At 45.1% G+C, this 19,057-nt stretch overlaps 1 protein-coding gene across 1 annotated transcript in view; it reads right to left on the bottom strand.

The window, feature by feature from the left end:
- MAN1A2 (mannosidase alpha class 1A member 2) overlaps nt 1-19,057 on the bottom strand; it is a 311,536-nt gene that overhangs the window by 91,601 nt on the left and 200,878 nt on the right. Inside the window, exon 6 of the mRNA XM_077823277.1 lies at nt 18,406-18,500. Within this exon, the coding sequence (XP_077679403.1) occupies nt 18,406-18,500 (95 nt within the window). The remainder of the gene's footprint in view (nt 1-18,405; nt 18,501-19,057) is intronic.

The following is a 19,057-nucleotide window of genomic DNA, read 5'->3' on the forward strand; positions in this document are numbered from 1 at the left end:
CAAGGTTGATTTTCTTTTCGGTGGTTCAGGTTCTATAGTTTCCGCAACGGAGTGTTGCTCTTTTAAGACTCTGAAAGCATGCTCTACACCTTGTCCCTCTCAGATTTTGGAAGGCACTTAAGATTCTTAAACCTTCGGTCAAGTGCTGTAGCTATCTTTAGAAATCTCACATTGGTACCGTCTTTGTGTTTAGTAATATCTGCAGTGAAAGTGTTCTTAAAATGAACAACATGTGCTGGGTCATCACCCGAGACTGCTATAACATAAAATATAGGGCAGAATGAGGGTAAAACAGAACAGGAGACATACAATTCTCCCCCAAGGAGTTCAGTCACAAATTTAATTAACACATTGTTTTTTTAACGCGCATCATCAGCATGGAAGCATGTCCTCTGGAATGGTGGCTGAAGCATGAAGGGGCATACAAATGTTTAGCATATCTGGCATGTAAATACCTTGCAATGCTGACTACAAAAGTGCCATGCAAATGCCTGCTATCTCAGTATAAAACAAGAGACAACACATGGATACAGACTGACAGGAGAGTACAAGAAAATAATGAGAAAATATTAGTCAGCACAATAGGCAGTGGTCTACTGCCTCCTTATTTGTGTATACAGTGCACTGTGGAGGTGTTGTCCATTAAGATTTGCATTGTGGAATTCTGCAGAACAGGAAAGAACATTATGCAGGCTGGTCTGATGGCTCTCAGCTCCAGGACGTTCATGTGTAGTTTTAAGTTGACTGAGAACATGTCCCTTGTATCTACACATGCTTCAGGTGGGCACCCCAACTTGTCCCTGAAGCATCCATAATGAAAGTGTCATAATTTTTCCCCCTACTGTTACTCACACCTTCTTGTCAACTGTTTGAAATGGGCCATCCTGATTATCACTACAAAAGTTTTTTTTCTCCTGCTGATAATAGCCCACCTTAATTGATTTGTCTCGATAGAGTTGGTATGGCAACCCCCATCTTTTCATGTTCTCTGTATATATATATATACACACATATATATATATATATATCTTCCTACTGTATTTTCCACTCCATGCCTCTGATGAAGTGGGTTTTAGCCCATGAAAGCTTATGCCCAAATAAATTTGTTAGTCTCTAAGGCGCCACAAGTACTCCTCGTTCTTTTTGTTGAATATGCAGAGTCCATCTTGAAGAATTCCAGTTACATGTAAGTAACCTTAATTTCTTCTTTGTGTGTCCTCTGCATATTTCCAATCTTGGTATAGTTTGGCAAGCAGTATTCCAAGAATGGATGGAGAGAGACAGAGTCCTAAATAAGCAAGGAATAAAGTATCACTCTGCCAAATTGTACATCAGATCTGGCTGCCAAACCTAACACTGTGTTTAGTGAAAGTGTGAACTGAACCCCAAGTGGCAACTTTACATATTTCAATAACAGGAACATGCCTAGAGCAAGCTACAGATGCAGCACCTGCCCTTGTAGAGTGAGCACTAAGACCTGCAGGAGGAGAGAGGGAAGAAATCTTATAACTCTCCTCTATACACTGTCTAGCCACCTAAATAAGGACTGGGCAGAAATTGCTCGACTCTTACTATATCCGGCAAAAGAAATAAAGAATTTGGGAGAGATCCTAAAGTCCTCAGTCCTGTCCAGATAATACGATAAAATTATTTTACATATAAAGATTACAGTTTGGATTCACCCTTACATGCATGGGGTAAAGAAAAGAATACTGGTAAATTAATATTGATTAACATGAAAATCTGAAGTTATTTCAGGAAAAAAATCTGGGATAAGGTCTAAGAACCACCTTGTTCTTATGAAAAATGGTATAAGGAGGGTCAGCGATCAAAGCATGTAGTTCATTAACTCTTCTAGCAGTTGTGATTGCTATTATAAAAGTAATCTTTATGGATAGTGGAAATAAAGAACACCTTGAGAGGTTCAGTGGAGGAGACATAAGTTAATACACCTCTACCCCGATATAACGCAACCCGATATAACATGGGTTCGTGTACAATGCGGTAAAGCAGGCCTCCCCCACCCCCCGGGTCTGGGAGGCAGGAGTTATGAGGGGACACTTTTGGGGGCCCTGCAGGCCCAGAGTGGCCCGGGTAATTAGTGGGGGGTCGGGAGCAGCCTGCTCCGCTTCCCTTGCCCCGGCCCCAGCTGTGTCACTCAGAGGAGGAGGCTTGGGGGAAGGGATCCCCTCCACACTCACTGGCAGCGGTGGAAGTGGAGCAGCCTGGCCCCAGCCTGCTCCACTCTGCCAGCTCCCAGCCGCAGTGCTCCGCTTCCCGCCACCGGTGAGTGCGGGGGGCATCCTTTCCCCAACCTCCCCACACTCACCGGTGGCAGGAAGCAGAGTGCCACAGCTGGGAGCTTGTGCAGTGGAGCAGGCTGGGGCTGCGTTGCTCCGCTTCCTGCTGCAGCTGAGTGTGGGGGGTGTCCTTTCCGCAACCTCCCCGCACTCACGGCAGCGGGAAGTGGAGAGTCGCGGCTGGGAGCTGGTGGAATGGAGCGGGCTGGGGCCACGTTGCTTCGCTTCCCGCCGCTGCCGGTGAGCGCCTGTCAGGGGGCGGGGGTGTGGATAGGGGTCGGGACAGTCAGGGGACAGGGAGCAGGGGGACTAGGTAGGGAGTGGGGTCCTGGGGGTGATTAGGGATGGGGGGTCTCTGGAGCGGGCGGTCAAGGGACAAGGAGCAGGGGGGAGGCAAAGAAAGTTCTATATAACGTGGTTTCACATATAATGCAGTAAGATTTTTTGGCTCCTGCAGACTGTGTTATATCAGGGTAGAGGTGTACTAAGTTTAAGTCCCATGAAGGAAATGGATTATGTGTTGGCAGATACAAGTTTAATAAACCCTTTTACCTGAGTTGTGTGAAAAACATATTTACTATCAATTAGTATATGAAACACTGCTATTGCTACTAAATAGACTTTAAGTGAGGAGTTACACAAAACCATAGTTTTCAAATGAAACAAATACTGTAAAATACACTGAACAGGAACCAAAACAGGGTCAAAATTCCTATCAGACACCCATGTAACAAATCTTTTCCATTTCAAAACATGGCATTTTCTAGTGGACTGTTTCCTACAGTCAATTAAAAGATGTTGCACCTCAAAAGAACAAGACTTTTATAAATCTGTTAAAAGTCCTATCACCCGTGCTGTTAGATGCAATGATTGGAGATCTGAATGAAAGACTCCCACTCTCTGCTGGGACAGTAAGTACATTGTCACCAGTAGCATCTTGTATTTCCCTTTGGAGACGAGAAGTAAATTGGTGTACCATTTCTGTCTTGGCCACACTGGAGCAACTATAATCATCTTGGCCAAGTCCTGTCTTATTCTCTATACTATCCTTCAACATGGGGGCGGGGGGGAGGGAACCACATACATTCCACCCATTCATCAGTCACAGAGGAACACAGCTCTCACCAACGGACTAACTGAGCCTGCTCTTAAACAAAACTGGATGCTTGGTATTCAATCTGATGGCAAAAAGATCTATGTTCAGGACCCCCCAAATGCTTAAAATGTACTGAATCATTGAATCCTTTCGTGAACACTCATACAGCCCCATGGAATCACTGCTCAGCCAATCTGCAATCTAGTTGTGATTTCCCACTGCATGAAAGGGAATCAGATACATGTTGTGTAGGATATACCAGTCCCACAGTTTTATTGCCTCATGACAAAGCTGAGATGAATAAGGTCTTTCCTGTATACTTAATACATTGCTGACATATTGCCCTTGGCAACTTGAGTTCTGCACGTGTGGGAGGAACAACATGAGGGTTATAGACGAATCTCCTAGTTCTAACACATTTATGTGTAAATGGCATTCTTGGACATTCCTAAGACCTTGAATGAAAAAAATGCTGAGATGGTACCCATCTGGAAACTTCAGATGTAACTATCATAGTATGAGGAGGAGAGTTGAATAAAACTTCTTTGAGAAGCTGGGGGCTCATCAGTTGGAAGCGACAGAGATGGAGAGAGACCCTGGGTGTGTGGGTCGATCACTGGATGACTAGAATCCACCAACATGATATGACTGTGAAAAAAGCAAATGCAATCCTCGGACGAATAAGGCAAGGCATTTTTAGTAGATGTATTATTGGCATTGGTAAGACCTCAATTGGAATACTGTGTAGAATTCTGGTCACTCATGTTCAAGAAAGATTCATTTAAACTGGAAAAGGTGCAGAGAAGAGCTATTAGGTTGATAAGAGGAATGGTAGCCCTACCTTACGAGAGGAGACTGGAAGAGCTTGGCTTGTTTAGTCTAGCAAAAAGAAGGCTGAGAGGGGATATGATTGTTCTCTAGAAATACATTAGGGAGATAAATACTAGGGAAGATGAAGAGCAATTTAAGCTCAAGGAGAATGTTGGCACAAGAACAAATGGATATGAACTGGCCCTAAACAAATTCAGGTTGGAAATTAGAAGAAGGTTTCTAACCACGAGGGGGATGACACTCTGGAACAGCCCCCCAGCCGGAGTTATGGGGGCAAATAATTTAATTAGTAGATTGGTAATTAGCAGAACAAAATCCAGATCGGTATACTTCGTGTTTTAATAGGACCAATTTCACAAAGCTGAAAACAATTATGAGTATAATCACCTGGGAAGAAGAATTTAATCAGAAAAATATGAATGATAATTAGGGATCATTTAAGAACACCTTACTAGATGCCCAAAAAGCCATAATCCCACAACTGAGAAAGAGGGCTGTGCTGGTTAAAAAAATCAACTTGGTTTAGCGGGGAAGTGAAGGCAGCTGTAAAAAATACAGTTATAAGACAAATGGAAGAAATGGGAAGTTGACAGTAATGAATAAAAATCAGAAGATAAAAATGCTAAAAAACTGATTAGGAAAGCAAAGGGACACAAGGAGAAATCTATGGCCAGCAGAGTTAAGGACTATTAACAAGGAATTTTTAAAATATGTTAGGAACAAAAAGAATCCTGACAATGGTATTGGTCCATTACTAGATGGAAAAGGTAACATTATCAATAATAATGCAGAAAAGACAGAAGTGTTCAATAAATATTTCTGTTCTGATTTGGGGAAAAAACAGATGATATATTCTCATCATTCCATTCCAGTAGTATCTCTGGAGAATGTTAAACAGGAGCTACCAAAGTTAGACATTTTTAAATCACCGGGTCGAAATAATTTGCATCCAAAAGTTTTAAAAGAGCTGGATGAGGAGATCTTTTAGACTTCTATAAGGTGTTTGACTTGGTACCCCTGACATTTTGATTAAAACAATATAAATTAACATGGCACACATTAAATGGATTACGAATTGGCTAATTGATAGGTCTCAAAATGTAATTGTAAACGGGGAATCATCCTTGAGTGGGTGTGTATCCAGTGGGGTCCCACAGGGATTGGTTCTTGTCCCTACACTATTTAAAATTTTTATCAATGACCTGGAAGAAAACATAAAATCATCACTAATAAAGTTTGCAGATGACCCAAAAATTGGGGGAGTGGTAAACAACTAAGTGGAAACGTTGCTGATTCTGGATCACCTGGTAAAATCGGCCAAAGCAAACAATATGCTTTTTAATACAGTTAAATGTAAATGTATACATCTAGAAACAAAGAATGTAGGCCATACTTACAGGATGGGGGACTCTGTCCTGGGACGCAGTGACCATTAACATTGATTTTAAATAAGACCTGGAGCACTGGGGAAGTTCCAGAAGACTGGAAGAAAGCTAATGCTGAGCCAATTTTTAAGACAGGTAAACGGGATGACCCATGTAATTATAGGTCTGTCAGCCTAATATCAATTCTGAGCAAGATAATGGAGTGGCTGATACATTAATCAATTAATAAAGAACAAAAGGAGGGTAGTGTCATTACTGCAAATCAATACAGGTTCATGGAAAATAGATAATTTCAAACTGACTTGATATCTTTTTTTGATGAAATTACAAGTTTGATTGATAAAGGTATCAGTGTTGACTTAATATGCTTAGTCTTCTGTAAAGTGTTTGACTCGGTTCCCCCATGACATTTTGATTAAAACATGAGAACAATATAAAATTAACATGGCACACATTAAATTGATTAAAAACTGAATAATAGGTCTCAAAATGTTAGCAGTGTTCTTGTAACCATGATGGCCCCAGGATATGAGCCCCCCAGGTGGGTGAGGTAATATCTTTTATTAGATCAACTTCTGCTGGTGAAAGAGAAATGCTTTCGAGCTCCACCAAGATCTTTTTCAGTTCTTAAAATGCAACTGTACATGGGGAATCATCATCGAACGGGTTTGTTTCAAGCATTTAGGGCTTTTCTACATAGGCAAGTTTTTTCAGCATATGTTTTTCCACTATAATTATCCAGGTTTAACTATGCCAAAGAAGTGCATCCACACCCCTTTGTTCATGCCATCTTAAGATAGTTCTCTTCTGTGATTCATTGCATCCACACTGCTCTTCACTTTTTCAAAAAACTGTACATCATTTGGGGCAGATGTTGGGGCATGGTGTAATGTTCTGCCACTAGGCTCAATACATCCTGGGATGATTTTTTTTGTGTGGCACATTGTGGGATGCCCACTGGAATTCTGGAATCAAACTAACACACTCCCATAATTCATCTGGTTTGACCAAAGCAGGATCATTTTCAAACGTGTCAGGCACCAGGGAGGGAAGACTGCTGAGCACCGCAGTCCTGACCGTCATTAATACGAATAGGCTGCTCCACATGTATCATGCAGATGGATGGCTATGAGTGACTTGGAAGATAGCCACAGTGATGCCGTTGGGAAGAGATCAAGCAGTTACTTCTGCATGAAGTTTTCCTGGAGTAGCTTTATTCAGTGGAGCATGGCACTTAGCCGACCAGCACCAGCTGATGTTCAGGCTGAGGAAGGCGACTTTCCCAGAGGCCTGTGCAGAGCTCACCTGGAGCTGCTGCAGCAGCAGAACACAAGCCTGAAACCTCCTCTCAGCCTGGAGAATATAGCCATCGCCATCTGGAAACTTATCACCCTTGACTGCTGCCAGTTAGTAGCTAATGTGACAGGGTCAGGCAAGATGGCTACAAGAGAGTGCTAGAAGGTAGATATATTAGCCCCAGGTTAAGTAGGTCCCTTTTCCCTGGTAAGGTAACAGAGAAGGTTCCGGAACAATCAGGAACTTTCTGGAAACAATTAACGCAGACAGGCTGATTAGAACACCTGCAGCCAATCAAGAAGCTGCCAGAATCAATTAAGACAGGCAGGCTAATCAGGGCACCTGGGTTTTTAAAAAAGGAGCTCACTTCAGTTTGTGGTGTGCGTGTGAGGAGCTGGGAGCAAGAGGCGCAAGAAGCTGATATCCTCACTTGCTTATGTAAGTTATCCTCCTGGGGGAGGGTTTCCTGCGTGACTAAGCATGCCTCTCGATCGTACCAAGGTTTTAGAAGACTGATGTGGTAAATTTGCTCCGATTTAAGGCAGCCTGGCTGCCACACCTTATAGTTCACTTCTCCCACGGCTTCGATTACATCGTAGGGTCTCTGCCACTGGGCCAACTGTTTACTTTCTGCTGTGGGCACCAGTACCATCACCCGATGCCTTGGTTGGAACCATCGAAGCTTCGTTTGGTAGTTATAATGGGTTGGTTGGGTCTCCTGTGCTCTCTCCAACTGTTCCCGTACAATGGGCATAACTCGGGCTATCCGATCTCTCATCTGCAGTACATGCTCGACTCTGTTCCTTCCGGGATTTGGCTCCTCTTCCCAGGCTTCTCTGGCTATATCCAATATGCCCCGGGGATGGCGCCCGTATAGTAGTTCGAATGGAGAGAAACCCATGAAGGCTTGCAGACCTCCCGGATGGCGAACATGAGGTAAGGCAATAGGGTATCCCAATCTTTCCCATCCTGGCTCACCACTTTCCTGATCATGGTCTAGAGGGTCCCACTGAGCCTTTCCAGAAGGCCATCTGTTTGCGAGTGGTATACAGAGGTCCGTAGGGCTTGGACATGGAGCAACGAACAGAGATCTTTCATCAACTTGGAAACGAAAGGTGTCCCTTGATCAGTCAATATCTCCTTGGGTAGCCCAACCCGGGCAAAGATCTGTACTAGCTCCTTAGCTATTATCTTGGAAACTGTGTTGCGGAGGGGAACAGCTTCCGGGTACCAGGTTGCATAGTCCAGTACAACAAGCACATGTTGGTGGCCCCGATCTGTCCTCTCTAGAGCCCCTACCAGATCCATGGCTATCCATTCGAAAGGAACCTCGATTATTGGAAGAGGTATCAAAGGAGCCCGCAAGTGCGGGCGAGGGCTATATAACTGACACTCTGGACAAGCGGTGCAGTATAATCAGACATCTTCATGTACTCCTGGGCAGAAGAACCTCCGCAGGATCCGTGCATGGGTTTTCTCTATCCCTAGGTGTCTTCCAAACAGATGATTGTGGGCAAGACTCAATATGGCTTTTTGATGTTTTCATGGCACCAGAAGTTGTTGCATCTCTTGCTCCCGCATTTGCACCATGGCGGTACAGGAGATCTTTCTTCACTATAAGTAAGGTACAGGACCCGGACCTTCCCATCCACAGGTATCCTATCAATCTCGGCCACCTCTTTCCTGGAGTTATCATATCTGGGGTCCTCCACCTGGTCCCACCCAAAAGTCTCTCTCCGGGACTAATCTGCCCAAGCTCCTAGGGGCTGGCTTCTGCTTCTTCCAACGGCTCACCGCCCTCATGGCTGGGGGCAGCCTCTGGCTCACCTTCCGTGGTGGAAGTTTCTCTGTTGGCTGCTCGCACCCATCTGCCTACTTGGGAGGTCGTCTGGCCCTGGGTCAGGGTCTGGGTTTCCAAGGCTCTCGCGGCCTTCCTCTCTTTTTTTGTCTTCCGGGTCTTTTGCGGGGCTGAGAACAGATCCTGAGAAATCTCAGCCAACATCGGGGGTTGACATTCCCCCGGTGACGAGTCGCTGTCCTCCGTATCCCCACCTCCCTCCAGCCTCTCCGGGGGGAGCAAATTATCAAACCCTGGATAGTCCCTCCCAATGTCTACAGGATATGGGAGTTTAGGAACTACTCCCACAGTCACCTCAATGGGATTCCCCTGAACCTCTATCTCCACCAGGATTGTGGGGTAATGGCTCACGGCCCCATGTACGCACGTCACTGCTACACGTTTGGCTTGTAGCAGCTGACTACTTTTTACCAGCTTACCTGACATGCGGGTGATACCACTCTGAGAGTCCACAAGCGCTGTAGTCTCTGCTCCATTTATCCTCACTGGCCTGGTGTAATTATGCGGGGCTAATGAGACCCCCACAAGGTGGATAAGGGAGCATGGGACCTCCCAATCCCCCAGTTACATTGCATAGGCTCCTCAGTGCTGGGACACTGTGCTGCTATGTGTCCCCACTCCCCACATGCATAACATCTATAATTGCTTCTAATCACTCCCCTATCCTGGGGTTAGGGGGTTTAGTCCCGGAGTTCCCCCCACTCAGGCCAATGCCTTCCTTCTGGTGTCCCCACTGGTTTTCAGCCCCCAACTTCTTCCACCTAGGACTCCCTGGGGTTTGGCTGCCCAACCTTCCAGAGTTGGGGTTGGGTGCTTGCTTCGAAAGGGGCTTTCCTTGGGTAGTTGGGTCAGTTCTCTGGCTGTCATCCATCTTTCTACCAGCGTGATCATCTCGTCGTACGTGGACGGATCGTTCTGGCCTACCCATTTGTGGAGATCTGGTGGCAGTCCCTGCATGTAATGGTCCATGACCAGGGTCTCCAAAATCTCCTCTGGGCTGCACACCTCGGGCTGTAACCACTTCCGTGCGAGATGTATGAGGTCGAATAGCTGGGACCTCAGGGGTTTGTTCTCCTGGTATTTCCACTCATGGAACCTCTGGGCCCTTACCGCTGCTGTCACCCCTGATCGTGCTAGGATCTGTGACTTCAGACGGGTATAGTCAGTGGCATCTGTGGCAGGCAAATCAAAGTAGGCCTTCTGGGCCTCTCCCCACAAAAAAGGGGTGAGAATGCTGGCCCACTGCTCCTGGGACCGCACCTCATGCTGAGGAGTCCTTTTCAATGAGAGGAGATATGCCTCTCTGTCATCTCTTGACGTCATCTTTCGAAGACAACCAGTGGCCCTCAGGGTTCCCGTCCCACTGGATCCCTGGGCCTGGGTGGTGAGGATCTTCAGCTGGTCCACCACCTCTCTCAAGAGGGCACGATCTTGGGTTCCCTGGCTCATCAATAATTGATTGGTTTCCTGCTGTAGCCACATAGACTCCTGTTGCGCCATTGCCTGAACCCAGGTGGCCTCCTGCTGGGCTGCCGTGGCTTGTACCAGAGCTCTTACCACTTCCTCCATTGTGATACAAAGCAAACAAACAAACCAAAACAAAAAAAATCCAAAACCCCAGTGCACTTTTTTTTTAAACCTCTTTCTTCCGCCACGCTGTGAACGAAATCCCACTTTTCACACCAGTTGTGACAAAGCTCTGTCCTTGTCTCCGTGGGTCCCGCGTTTCCTGGAGGATTTCGCTAGCCTCAGAGGCTCACAGTGACCCTCCACGTAACTCTTCTCTCTCTAGAGACAAGGGTCACAGTCTACTGAGCCATTTTCATCATAAGCCAGTGAGGGAGGTGAGGAGAAACTAGAAGCTATCCTCCCTTGCACATTCTCTGTTGTCTCCCAGTCTCAGTGATTAATTGGGGAGGAGGAGGGGGGAAACAGGGGAGCCCGGGCCCGCCCTCTACTCCGGACTCCAACCCAGGGACCCTAATAGTATCAGCTATGGTAGCTGACCTTTTAGAAACATGACATGTTCAATTCCCTGGGCTACTTTGCCACAGCAGCCCCCACTTCCTCAGGCTCCACTTCACCCTTACCTCAGAGCCTCCTTCCTGGTGCCTGATATGGTGTGTACTACTCAGCCTCTCCAACAGCACAACTTCCTCCCACACCTCCTGACATCCGCACCCACCTGACTAACTAGGAGGCTTTTAACTAGTTTCAGCCAGTCCCTGATTGGCTTCAGGTGTCCCAATCAACCTAGCGTTCTCCCTGCCTTCTGGTAAGTTCTTAATTGGCCCCAGGTGTCTTAATTGACCTGGAGCAGCTGCCATTTAACTTATCCTGGTACCAGGGATTTGTTTAGTCTGGAGCTAATATATTTATCTCCCACTACTTTTCTATAGCCATCTGGCCTTTCCCCATCACGCTGGTTTATGAAAATTTTTACTGCATACTTGAATAGGGGAAAGGAGCTGTTTAACTATAACCTGAGTAGCTGCAGAATGACATATGAAGTCTGCATATGGTAGACTGAAGAAAAAGTGGCAGTGTCTCATGTCAAGGCTGGAGGCTTCTGAGCAATATCTGCCTTGTGTGATAGACACTTGCAGCATTTTGCACAACATCAGTGAGAGCAAAGGAGAGAGTCTCACCAAGGGCTGGGAGGCAAAGGTGGAGAGACTTTCCGAATGTGTGAACAGCCAAGAGAGCGTGCCTCTGCAACATGGCCCAACTAGTTAGGCAACTAGGCTCAACGATGCATTGTGCTCCTACTTTGAGGCCAGCATGTAGTACAGGAAAATTAATGTACTGTAACCAAGGAAAGGAATGCAATGGATATGCTTTGTGTAACAATTATGATATTAGGGATTGATGTTATTAGTGAGGAGCTGAATAGCAATGACATTTTTCAGTCTCAGAGTTTGGCATGCTGAAGTGATCTTGGTGGTCCGGAGGAATCACCTCTTGGTTGGTTTCCATGATGCCTTGGGCACCTTCTGATACTCTTGTCAACTTGTCCAGAATCCCATGTCAGAGTTTGGTGGTGGCATCCTTGGCAAAAATACAGTCCATTTTCTCATAGTAGGTGCAGGTAGTGGGAACATTATCAGAGGTCTTACTTTTGTCTCTAGCATTTTTATAATTCTATTGGAGTTCCTTTGCTTTGGCATGGCTCTGAGACTTCTCCTGCATTTGCTGTTAATATGGGCCTGAACATGCTCTTTTCCCCAGTGGCCAATGAAGACAGAACCATATGAAGACACTGCACATGGCTGCTATAATGGATATGAGAGTCCAAAAGTGTGAACTTCTCACAAGCTGAAATTTCAAAGGGGCACCACTAGATTTGTGCCAGCATTTAAACATGGAGGTGAAATCCAGCCAAGATGAACCTGGAGTAGTAGAGGGCATACAAGTAAACAGATAGGCTAGTGCAGGTGTGAAGCAACGCAGTGTGGGATAGCAGAGGGAGGACTGCCTGAAACAGCAGAGTTAATCCAAAATAGGGATGCTTCCACACAAACCTTGTAACATTCTGAAATAAGGCCACATTTACACTACAAATTTATTTTGAGCAAATTATGTCGGCCTAAAGCCTCCGCAGTTAGTACATCGCCTATATGTGTGCATACCTGGCTCCTTGTGTCGGTGGTGCATGTACTCACCAGGAGTGCTTGTACCAATGCACAGTGCAGTGCACCATGGGCACGAATCCCACTGTGAATCCAAAAAGAAAAGGAGGACTTGTGGCACCTTAGAGACTAACCAATTTATTTGAGCATAAGCTTTCGTGAGCTACAGCTCACTTCATCGGATGAATACTGTGGAGACTGCAGAAGACATTATATACACAGAGACCATGAAACAATACCTCCTCCCACCCCACTCTCCTGCTGGTAATAGCTTATCTAAAGTGATCACTCTCCTTACAATGTGTATCATATGTATCAATGTGCATCATTGTAAGGAGAGTGATCACTTTAGATAAGCTATTACCAGCAGGAGAGTGGGGTGGGAGGAGGTATTGTTTCATGGTCTCTGTGTATATAATGTCTTCTGCAGTCTCCACAGTATGCATCCGATGAAGTGAGCTGTAGCTCACGAAAGCTTATGCTCAAATAAATTGGTTAGTCTCTAAGGTGCCACAAGTACTCCTTTTCTTTTTGCGAATACAGACTAACACGGCTGTTACTCTGAAAACTGTGAATCCAGTCATTTGGGAAGTTTTGGTAACTCATGATGGTGCCAAAATGAGTTGTGCCAGGATGACTGGGAGCCTGGGGTCAACTTCCCAACATGCAAAGTCTCCATCCCACAATGGGATCTGTATCCCATAATTTTCACACCTTTTTTCAAAATCCCACAAACCTGCATAGCCCTCATCACTATCTGCCATCTCTCACAGAAGCATGGAGCCTTCCCAGCTCTGCATTATTGTCATGAGCATTGCAAGCACAGGGTGCACAATCCTGCAGTATTTGCAGAGCCACAGAAGAACCGAATCAGTGGGGAACATGATGATTTCATGGAGGACACGTTGCTATGGGACATAGCGAGAACCAATTCAAAATTGTTGTTGGTGTTCACAGAGCAGCTGTAGATGGTGGAGAGCCACTTCTAGGCCTGAGAAACTAACACGGATCAGAGGCATCGCATTTATAACAATGGCTTAGGATGATGAGTACTGGATGCAGAACTTTCAGATGCACAAGGCAACATTCCTGGATCTGTGTTCCAAGCTCGCCCCAACCTCCAGTGCAGGGACACCAGAATGAGAGTAGCACTAACAGCAGAGAAGCAAGTGGCGATCGCACTGGGGAAATTTGCAATGCCAGAATGCTACAGGTCAGTCAGAAATCTATTTGGAGTTGGGAAATCCACTGAGGGGCCATTGTCATGCAAATATGCAGAGCCATTAATCACCTCCTGCTACATAGGACTGTGACTCTCGGCAATTTGCAAGACATAGTGGATGGATTTGCAGCAGTGGGGTTCCTCAACTGTAGCGGAGTGACAGACAGCATGGATATCCCTATTTAGGCACTAGACCGCCTTGCCACAGAGTACATTGGTGGATCACTGAGGATGCTTCACCCACATAAGAGTGGACTGGTCATGGAAGGGAACACAGGACTTTTCAGAAAGCTGCAAGGAGGGACTTTCTTTCCCAACTGGCGGATTACTATTGGGAATGTTGAAATGCCAAAAATGATCCATGACCCAGCCTACCCAGTGTTCCCCTAGTTTATGAAGCTGCACACCAGCCATCCTGACAACACCAAGGAACGATTCAAATTCTGGCTTAGCAGGTGCAGAATGACAGTTAAATGTGCGTTTGGTGGACTGAAGGGACTCTGGCATTGTTTACTCACAAGATTGGACCTCAGTGAGAAAAATATCCCAATGATCATAGCTACCTGCTGTGTCCTGAATAATATCTGTGAAGCAAAGGGGGAAACCTTTCTGCCTGGGTAGAGCGTAGCTGTGGAATGGCTGTCTGCTGAGTTTGAACAGGCAGACACAAGAGCTATTAGAAGAGCTCAAAGCTCAGGGCGGGTTTTGAAAGGCCATTTTTACAGTAAGCCATGTAATGCATTTTGTTGTACTGTACTCTATCCGGCCCTGCTCTTTTGTGGCCTAATAGGAATCATGCAGTAATTGCTGTACATACAGAAACATAACACTGTCAATACATCTATTAATTTTGTTTATGGCTTATTCTATGAGTTGTGTCACATTGTCAGTAACAAGTAACTGGTTGCTTTCATACCTGTTAAGCACTTGGTAGTAGACGTTGCAAACAAATAAAAAAGAGTTATGTTTTAAATAACAGACATTTATTTTGTACAAGAATTCAGTGAAAAAAAATAAACTGAAATTTTAAAATAAATATATTTAAAATAAACTTACTGAAACTTAAATGAACAGAACAGAACTTATGAAGGGGAAAGAACATTCATGCCTATTTCAGCTACATCTACACCAACCATCACTTTCACAGGTAAGTGTATGTGAAGCTGTGATTGTCTTCAGTGTCCCGCGGAGTGGAGTGGTAGAGATAGTGAGGCAGCCCTGGATGCCATGTGGGATGTTGAAGGGGACAGGGGATATAGGAAGGTCCCGATATTGAGTTCTCAATGGGCTGCAGAGGGAGGCGAGCATGGATTCTCAAAATGCGGGTCCACCAGAGTCTGCAGTATCTGTGTTTGCTGCCTGAGAAGCCTGATTATGTCCTGGTGCATCTCCCTCTCCTTTTCCTGCACCTTCCTCCTCTCCACTCTTTCCTTCTCCAGGCTGTCCCCAATGTTCATCCTGCAGTCCCTGTGCTCAAAATCCAGTGCAGCACTGGCTTGAAGAAGCTCAGTGAACATGTCACCCCAAGTCTTCTTCTTTCTCCTCCTTATCTGGGTCAGGCATTCTGCAGGTGTGGAGAGGAAGACCCTCAAGGCTGCAGCAGCTGCAGATAAACACATAAAGTTACCGCTGTCAGTATAGTCCCTATGGAAACTGAAATTTAAGATGCAGAACTTGCTCCCCTTGCTCCCCTAAAGCTTCAAGAACTACAAGTTCATTTTCACTTCTGGTTGGGATTGCTTGTGTATGGCACCAGTCACAGCACCAGTCACGGTAAGTATGGCCCACTAGAGATTAGGGAAATGAGGAGAGAATTTCTCGGTTGCATAAAACTACTAACACAGGGCATTGGCACTGAATACTGGCACCTTTTCCCACAGGTGGTGGTCATTTTAGCTGATATCTCACTCCTGATGGTAACAAAGGCACAGAGAACACAGCTGCTGCTGGCATCCTGAAGCCACTTGTGTCCGTATACTGCTAGGCTGTGTATTGCAATGGTGCCTGCCAATGTTATCACTGAGTGCTGTGGGAAATCATCTTACCACAGAGGAAGAAATAAGGCTGCCATCCCTAGAACCCTTTGGCAAAGTATAACAGAGCATCTCTGTGAAAATTTCATAGAGATCGCTCAGAAGGATTCAAGGGACACCCCTGTGTACATAAACAAACTGGTCTGCATGCTCTGTCTCCCTGCACCTAACTCTAGAGGGAACGGAAAAGCAGATAGCAACTCTACTTCTCTTGGTTCTTCTAGTATGAGTAAATTAATGAAAAGCCAAAAGCTGTGTCCTGCTATTTTGAGGGGGCCATCCCTGGAATGGAAAATTTATGTACATGCTTACCTGAGGTTCCTTCCCCTGCACTGGACTTGCCCATGCTCTCTATTGGCAGGACTGGCTGGTCTGCAGTGGCGTAAAAAACAGGTCCTAGCTTGCTGTCCAGCTGGATCCAGTTGCCTGTCCCCCATCCTCCTCCTCTTCCTTGTCCACCCCCATCCTCCTTTCTGTTCACAGCAGAGACCTGTGACTTGGGCTCCTTGGAGATATTGACAGTGTTGTGATGGGTGGGTGGGTGAAGCTCTCCACCGAGTATGGCATGCAGGTCGTTGCAAAATGGCAGGTCTGTGGCTTGACACCTAATTGTTTTTTGGCTTCCCTGGTCTTCTGGTATGCCTGCTCAAGCTCCTTGGCTTTCACGCAGCACTGCTGCTGGTCCATCATACCACTTCTCCTGCATACCCTGAGCACAGCCTCTTCTCCCCACAGGCCCAGGAATTCCAATATATCGTGTCTCCTCCAGGCTGGAGCACATCTGTAGTGTGTAGCTGGCATGGTCAGCTAGGCAGTTGCACACAACAGCGGAGAGCTGCTAGGTATGCTCTCCAAGCTAGGCAATCAGGAATAAGAATTTCAAAAATCCACAGGGCTTTAAAAGTGAGGTTGGCTTCCAGTTTACGTGACCCCTGGGCAGTGGAGTTCACAATGGTGACCAGAGCAGTTAGTGTGGGACAACTGCTGGAGGACCGTTAGGGTTGACAAAGGTAATGCAGTGTCTACATGCGTGCTGTGCCAACCTCTGTACATAAACCTTGGCTCAACACCACGTCGGAATAACAGGCCACTTACTCAGTCGGAGACAAATCTAAGTGTAGACACATGCACAACTGGGTTGAAGCAAGACTCCTTATATCAACATAACTTGTCGTGTAGACCAGGCCTAAGAGTTAGGTTGCTTCCCAATTAAAGTGGGATATGATGCCAGCTAATCAAAAAAAGAACTTTTGTGTGTCAATGTAAGGGAGTTTATGATGAAAACCTGAAGTTTATCTATATGGAAAAAACTTTCCTGTGTAGACAAGCCCTTAGCATTTATAAGTTTTATCATTTATAACTTTCAAACTTTTTGAGCTGAGTCCCCCCTTTGAGTTATATGTTTTGGTTGCATCCCTCCACAACCCAGACAGGGTGGGTGGCCTGCTGAGTTGAGTCAGGGAGTGGAGGTGGTGCTTCCTCCCTGGACCCTGCTGTGCGGAGCTGGCTTGAGCCCTGCCAGCCCTTGCCACCCCAAAATAGAAGTCAACCTACACCTATGCATGCCTAAGGGTCCCACTCCTGGCCCGGAGTCCCGAATCTCCCTCTTCCAACCCCGCTGGGCCCTGGAGTTTTTATAGCATGTTGAGGAGCCCTCAGAAAGAAAAAGGTTGAGAACCCCTGCTATAGGGCATCCAAACAACCTTAACTTCATCCTGAAGAAATAAAGGAGGAAAACAAAAGAGAAAGAACAAAATCTAATGTGTCTTTAAAAATCAGTTTGATTTAATCTGAAATCAGAAATATTAAAATGCCTTAATCATATGCTCACTGTGTGGTGTCATGGGGTAGAGTTACAGTTATTTGGGTACCCTAAATTGTTCATATCCATACCTTAACATGTTTGGATATCCATACCTGAACATATCTGAATTTCCTGGATTTATAGTGCTTTGTTTTGGGATAATTACAAACATCTCTGTAATATACTTTACCCTAAATTACTTTTATGTACTCTCAAACTTAGCTCTCTCTTAATGTAGTCATCTTAGAATTTAGAATGTTTAGAGGCTACATTAAACTGGAATAATGACTGTGAAACCCAGGGTGCTACACAAGAAATAACTAAAGTACATACAAATGTTAACTGAAAATGTAATTTAAAAATATAAATGTGAGATGACTTAGTCAGAGAAGGACATTATACGTAACCATCAGTCAAGACTCTTCTTCCAGTTATACCAATGTAAATCAGGAGTAACTCCACTAAATCAGTAGATTTATATCAGTGTGAAACTGATATGATTGACTGGATAATAAGTCCCTTCATCTTTACAAGTATTTTGAACTTCTGCTGAGAAAGGTGTGGCCAACACACAGCCCACACAACACATGAAGCTCATGGAGTTTAACTATGTTGCCTGGACCAGGTGTGGCTTACAGATACTGCAGGTCCCATTATATAATGTTCATGTGCCCCTTTTGACTACAGGTTCTGGACCAATACATAGCATTACATAATGGACATGGAGCTACAGTGGACTGAATCTTCATATGCAAAATGAGAGCAGTCACAATCTGCTACAGTTAATGTTAATGCACATGAGGCAGAGTCCTCAGGCTCCTAGTATATTTACTCTCAAGTGTAGTGAATATCACTTCGCCCTGTACCTTACACACTTCTTCTACTTAGAAAGGACAGAGATGTGCCATAACAATTTTTGGTTTAAAACTATGACAAAAGAAAATCCGTTACCTTTTCAGATTCACCATTGCCCAGGGAATGCCTGTGGGTGTGTTAAATGCTGGAAGAAGCTTTCCTGCCAGCTGCACTGCTTTGAGCTTGAACACCTGTGACAGTAGACAGAAGGATGAATTTCTAACAAACCTGGGGTTTTTTAGCTTACTATAAATTAAAGAGAGATTGTCACTTTAAAACATATATATCCCCCTGATCCCATTAGGAAAACTTTAGATGATCAAAACCAAAGTTTTTTCTGTTCTCTTTTCACATTTATGATTTAATTTTTACTTGTTCACTTTCCACATTTCACTAAGATTTGAACATGAAGTTTCAATTTTGTGCTTTCATGCTCAGCAATGCTGCTCCTTGGATACACACTGAAGAATATGAAAAAAATCCAATTACTATTATTTGCAGTGCTGTTGTAACCATGTTGGTCCCAGGATAATTAGAGGCACAAGGTGGGTGAGGTAATAGCTTTTATTGAACCAACTTCTGTTGGTGAAAGGCACAGGATTTCAAGCTTACACAGAGCTCGCCTTCAGTTCTGGGAAAGATACTCAGAGTGTCACAGAGACCATTAACTCCCCACTTCACCTTAAATAGTCTCTTGCGACCTGTTAACTCTTCATGCTTAACAATCTGTTCTACCTTGTATTTGGCT

This window comes from Eretmochelys imbricata, chromosome 1 (assembly GCF_965152235.1).
Source record: "Eretmochelys imbricata isolate rEreImb1 chromosome 1, rEreImb1.hap1, whole genome shotgun sequence".
NCBI lineage: Eukaryota > Metazoa > Chordata > Testudines > Cheloniidae > Eretmochelys > Eretmochelys imbricata.